We start from the raw sequence: 6,310 nt of genomic DNA, 5'->3' as shown, positions 1-6,310 counted from the left end.
TTTCTGGAATTTCTAAAAATTTTTAAATTTTTGAATTTCTTGAATTTTTTGAATTTTTTGAATTTCCTGAATTTCTTGAATTTCTTTGATTTTGTCAACTTCTGAATGTATTCAAAATAAAAATGATGACAACTCATGTTAATCTTGATAAAGACTTCAATACTGTACCCTTGCAAGGAAACATTCCCAACCATTTCCAATCCTTACCAAAACAGTCATAAACCAGTCAACGTGCCAACAATATCCTGGGTTCAAACAATGAGCTTTTTTATATTTTTTCAAAAAATGCAAGAAGGAAACAGCCAACAAAAACATACACACGTCCCATTTCCCTTCCAGCAACACAAAAATAGTCCTCCTTTTCGTATTGTCCTGTTCATACTCTGCGCAATACGCTCACAACCCAACCTCGAAATCCTTGTCCTCTCGGTTTCGGCTTCGGCTTCGGCCCGCTAAGGAAAACTGACACCAGCTCATTCTCAGTTTGTTAACCGTAAAGAAAACATTGCGCACCCCGACAAGGACGAGTTGCGCCGCCGCCTAGTTTCGGGTTTCCCGCACTAACGAGCCGAAGCCGAAAGGATCTAGTGATCGTGTCCGAAGAATCAGGTAGGAACAAGTGTGGAAAGCTTCTTTTTGCAACGATCACTTTGAACTGGGGGAGCTTGCGCAAGCGCTTTTTACGGTGTGTTGGTGAGAGGGAACCTCGCGAAAGCTCTCTGCCGGCCGCACTTGTTTTGACAGTTCGGGTGGGCGTAAGCTGCGCGCTGGTGTGCGTGAGAGATTGCGTGGGGTGGGCGTAACGCCACACAGAGAGCCGAGACGTCACTTGGAGCCGCCAGTCAGTCACCGTCGCAAGAGGCAAACAGTTCGTTCGCAATCGCATCACACACGGACACGCGACGTTCTTCGGTTTCGGATCGCGCGTCGTCGCCGTATCGGAATTTATTATTTTGCCTCTCTGCTAATTGCTAGAGAGGTTCGGCCGCCACCGTCGTCGCCGCTACTTCCACCGCGAAATTATCGGAGGGGTGGGTGAGAGTGTGAGTGCGAAGGGGGAATTTTTGCGGGTTCAATTGGGAGCAAGTTACCGGATTCCGAACAGAACCAGAACACACGGTGCAACCTCGATCTCGGGAACGGGACCGCGAGAGGTTTCCAGCCAATGTTTGCGGCAAGAACTGTCATCGGGTGACACCGCGCGAGTGGGAAAGAATCCGCACGCGTGTGAGTTAGAACGAGAGACAAAGCGCGATCTCGTTTCAAGTGTCGCGAAATTCCGAGTGTGTGACACACGCACGCACGCTCGCACGTACAATCCGGATTACCGAGAACGCAGGACAGGTCGCGCAACCAGCAATCAACCTGCTTAATCTGAGCAGTTCTGCGCCGAAGGTGGGTTTGTTTTGCTCTTGGTGCGAAGAGGGAGGGGAGCCTGACAGGGTTTAGTGGCTGATTAAAATGACGTCACACTGCTGCTACCACTACCACCGCCGCTAAGTGACTTAAGTGGAGGGGAGGTAGAGGTCAATTACGCAGCACTCGCTACCGAATGTTTACTAATAGTCGAATCCTTGCCTTATCTCTTCTGTTACAGAGCCTGGCCCACCAACCCAGCGCGCCGCAGCCCCGAATTCCATTCCAGAATTTTGACTGTTCATAAAACAAGCAACAACTCGTCGTCGACGTCTCCGACGTCCACGAAAACCAACCCGAAAGCAGAACCCTGGAGAAGAGGGCGAAGTAATTTCATTTTAACAAGATTCCTGTTTCTTCGGAGCTTTGCGCCTCCACTTCTGGTGGGTACTGGCTGTACAACAACCACCACTCACGGAGTCTCGTTCTCTCCGTCTCTCTCGCGCCTTATTCTGGTTTCTTCGGGCCACCTCGTCCGTACACAGCGAGGAGGTGCGGGTGTATTTGTGGGCTACTTCGCCGCCGCCGCTACTTGAAACCAATACACAGAGGCGCGCAGGTCTTCGCGCAGCAGTAACAAGCACCAGCTTCCAAGAAGTTCAAGAACTTGAGAGAGAGCCACACAACCGCGCTGGCGCAGGCACCAGCAGACGCAATGAACTGAGATCGAGATCGCGCGCTCGCGACGGGATTTTGGAAAAAAAACGTCGAGTTTGTGGGATTTGTGCGTGCCACGGAATGTGCCGGAACGGGAACCTGCAGCAGCAACCGGACAGTAACAGTTTCAAGCAGCGGAAGAAAGTGAGGCTGGAGCAGAAAGTGGGGTGTGTGGGAGTGTGAACGCAAGCAAGCAAAACCTCAACAGGAGCAAAAGTGCAATGTGAATCATAGGTTTAAGGTGTTGTGGAAATATTTGGTCAGTTTAGAGCGAGTGTGTGAATTCAAACCAATCAAAACAAGTGCCTTTTTGAGAAGAGCTTGATGCAAGTGCCGGGAAGATGCCTCACAACAGCTCCACCGGTGATGAGCTCGGCAGCACAGACGAGGTCAAGGTGTTTAAGGATGAGGGGGATCGGGACGACGAGAAGTTGTCGGAGAACCTGCTGGAGGAGAAGTCCAGCTTGATTGATTTGACCGAGAGTGAGGAGAAGACGGTGAAGAATGGAACGAGCCGGCACGAGCAGAACCCGGCGTACGGCAAGTTGCCACACGGGCATCCGGGGTTCAACATGGGTTACCTGGTGCCACCGTACGCGTACCCAAACGGGGCCGCGGCAGGCCTTCCGGTGTCGATGGCGAACAAGATGGGCCTGCCGCCGTTTTTCTGTCACAATGGAGACCACCTGTCATCGCCACCACCTGCCCACTGCGGAATCCTGCCGTACCAGCTCGATCCCAAAACGATGGGACTAACTAGGCCACCGCTGTACAGCTTCCCCACCAGCCAGTATCCTTATCCTATGCTGAGTCCGGACATGCCCCTGGTGGCATCGTCGTGGCACACTCCGTCGATGTACGGTCCGGCGACCGGCTTCCGGAATCCGTACCCTGCGTCACTGCAGATCTACACGTCCCTGCCGAGCGATTTCTACCGATACTCGCCAAGTTTGCTTCCGTCGGTGCACACGCATCCGATGTTGAACTCCCACCCCGCCATAATTACGCCCGGTCCCAAGCAGGACATCCTCGGTCAGGGCGGTCGATCGTCGTCGAATCAGCCCACGATCAAACAGGAAGGTGGTGAGGAGTCCTCGCGGTACCACCGATCCTCCAGCAATAGCCATCACAGCCAATCACATCACGAACAGAACAATCACAACAGCAACAGCAGCAACAACAACAACAGTAGCAATCACAATCACAACAACCATCACGGGCACCACCAGCGGCAATCGCTCTCGGATAAGGAGCTTGCGGCGGAGAAGAAGAAAAACCACGTCAAGAAACCGTTGAACGCGTTCATGCTGTACATGAAGGAGATGCGCGCGAAAGTGGTGGCGGAGTGCACTCTCAAAGAATCGGCCGCAATAAACCAGATACTGGGCCGGAAGTGGCACTCGTTGACGCGGGAGGAACAGAGCGTGTACTACGACAAGGCCAGACAGGAGCGGCAGATGCACATGGAGCTGTACCCGGGCTGGACGGCCAGGGATAACTACGGATATGGGGCGAAAAAGAAGAAGAGGAAAAAGGACCGAAGTCCGGCGGATCCGGGTGGAAACAGTATGAAGAAGTGCCGAGCGAGGTATGGGTTGGACCAGCAGAACCAGTGGTGTAAACCGTGCCGACGTAAGAAGAAGTGCATCCGGTACAAGGAGATGACGGACAGCGAGGAGGGTCGCGATCAGGGATCGGACGATGCGATCGGTAGCTGTGGCAGTATGGACGATTCCAAGAGTCCGGAAGATGATCGGGAATCGCTGAACCAGTCGATGTCGAGTCCACGGAGTATGAGCGTGCTGTCGAGTTTGCAGTCTCCGTCGACGAGCATAGCGTCACCGCTGAACCTGCTGGCTAGTCCGGCGACCCCGACCAGCTACTACCACCACCACGATCACCTCGGGCTAGCGTCGATGATCGCGGCGCAACAGCAGCAGCAGCAACAAGCCCTCCAGAACAGTGTCAGTGACAAACTGAACAACATCAGCAGCGACAGTGGTCTCAGTTCCCAGCTGAACAACAGCTACAGCAACAACTTTAGTCCGTACAGCAATCACCACACGATTCGAAGCAGCGCAAATCAACACGGCAGCAATAGTACCAGCAATAACCTCAACTCGGGGGTCAACAGCCCGCCGGGACTTCTAAACGGCGGCGGCAGTGGCAACAGTGGCACTGGTTCCAACAAGAATCATCACAGCAGCTCCGGCAGCAACAGTCTTCCTCCACACCACCAACAGCCCCATCCACCGGCCACGGGTCCACCGCCGAACGGCAGCAGTAGCAGTGTCTCAGCGTTACAAATTCCCCCGCATCTTCAGCAGCTCAGCCTGTCCGGGTCGTCACCACCCACGTCTTCCTCCTCAGCAGCAGCCGCACTGCCTCCAACGAGCCACCTCATCAAGGAAGAACCGGGCTGTCTGCGGACAAGCCCGCCCAACTTCCTCCTCCAGCACCACCAGGCCGCGGTCATGGCCGCCGCCGCCGCAGCCCACCTCCACCGGCAACACCAACAGCAGCAGCAACAGCAACAACACAACGGGGATCTCACGATCGTCGGCGGGGACCTCTCCGGCCGGAGTTCCAGCAGTGCAACCAACAACGACAGTGGCCGCAGCACCGGCAGTAGTCAAGCCAACAGCACTAGTGATAGGTAGTAGTAGTGGCGAAAGTGTCAAGTGGGCCCTACTTAATTGATCATTTTCGAGGCTAGTTTCGAGCCCCATTATTATCGCGGTCATTGTTTGCACTGGACGCGCCCCGCGACAACGCCGTTTAATGCGGACGAACGAACGTCTCAACCAAAAGGGAGATCCGGAGGAGAATGCTTAATTTGACACATCTCCTGAGCAGGTCGTCATCAACGGGTCGTCGTCGACAACGCGAGAGGCATTTACGAAGTTAATGGCATTCAAAATCGAAAAACACAGCATCACTTATTAATCGTTTGTCCGTTGTTTATGAGCATGATGAGCCCGGAGAGAGAAGAACCTTCGGGACGGCGGGAAAGGTCTCCGAGTTCGGTTTTTTTTTGTTCGTTCGTGTCTCCTCTTTAATGGTTAAGTTTCTGTTTTCTTTTTAAACATTCTTTTTTTCACTCCGGGTTTCTCTCAAATGCGCGCAAGATAAGGGAGAAGCAGCGAGAAGAAGATGACGACGAAGAAATTAATGTGAGTGTGTGAAACGATCAATCTCCTTCTCGGAAAAAGAGGCAACAAACACACACGTACACACACGTTCGGGGGTACGCTCGAGAAGAGTCCGAGCCCAGCAGCAGCAGCACAGCAGGGAAAAGAAATGACCAGAAGAAGAATTGTTTGAAAACAAGTTTCTTTCAGAGGGCGAGGGAGCGCAGGGCAGGGCAGGGCAAGTCAAAGAAGTAAGAGAAAATCAATCAAGTGTGATACAAAAGCAATAATAATATCGAAGAGCGAAGAGCAAGAGTGCACGGGGAAGAAGCAGTCGAAGAAGACGCAGGCCAGATAAATTAAAAGAAGAGTTATGAAGTGAGTACACACTTTTGGAGTCCGCGAGGTCCGCTCGGGGAGCTGCGCGGATAATTGAGCCCCCCCTTCGTCGACGGATTCTTGCGGGAGATTGTTTCGTGCGTGTGCGTGAGGGGTCCCCGAAAAAGGAGCCACCCTACTGTGCGGTGAGCTCGATTTGAAGAAAAGAACCGTGAAACTCGACAAGGCACACCAGCTGAGGAGGGCAAGTGAGGAAGGCAGCCAAAAAAAATATCGATGGAATGAGCCTTGTTAAGCTGCGTGAAGGTGGAGGATAATTGTAGTGAGTTGCCGAGCTGACACAATGGATCTCTGCGTGATGGTGTGTGTGTGTGTAACAAGTGTGTCTGTGTGTGATTCATGTGGTTATTAACGATGTGAAAGGCAATACGGCAAGTGCGCACGATCATCATCAGATGTTTCGGAAATTTACCCGGCTCAACGAGCCGCGCGGTCAAGGATGTGACCAGGATCTGCGCGCGAGAAAGTCGAAGCGACCTCATCACCGTACAAACCCGTAAGTCACTGGAGATTAATGCGTTTGATTGACAGCTTATCGCGAGGATTGACTGGCTAATTTTGGGAGTAATAGACTCCCCCTGGGGAGAGCGAGTTATATGGCAAAATTTGGACTCTGACAACCGGACGTGACGGAGGAATTACGACGACTTGCGATTTTTTTTAAGTATGCTACAAAAGACTGGGTTTTGACGGACAGTGTCATGAAC

The 6,310-nt window shown here is 52.6% G+C and overlaps 1 protein-coding gene across 1 annotated transcript; it reads left to right on the top strand.

Moving 5' to 3' along the window:
- The first annotated feature begins 830 nt into the window (after positions 1-830).
- LOC120431888 (protein pangolin, isoforms A/H/I/S-like) lies at positions 831-5,790 on the top strand. Its single transcript, XM_039597017.2, has 2 exons — positions 831-1,395; positions 1,598-5,790. The coding sequence occupies exon 2, from the start codon at positions 2,415-2,417 to the stop codon at positions 4,731-4,733; it is 2,319 nt and encodes a 772-aa protein (XP_039452951.1). The 5' UTR covers positions 831-1,395; positions 1,598-2,414; the 3' UTR covers positions 4,734-5,790.
- The last annotated feature ends 520 nt before the right edge of the window (positions 5,791-6,310 follow it).

This window comes from Culex pipiens, chromosome 2, assembly GCF_016801865.2.
Source record: "Culex pipiens pallens isolate TS chromosome 2, TS_CPP_V2, whole genome shotgun sequence".
NCBI lineage: Eukaryota > Metazoa > Arthropoda > Insecta > Diptera > Culicidae > Culex > Culex pipiens.
This window is presented reverse-complemented; position numbering and strand designations above follow the sequence as displayed.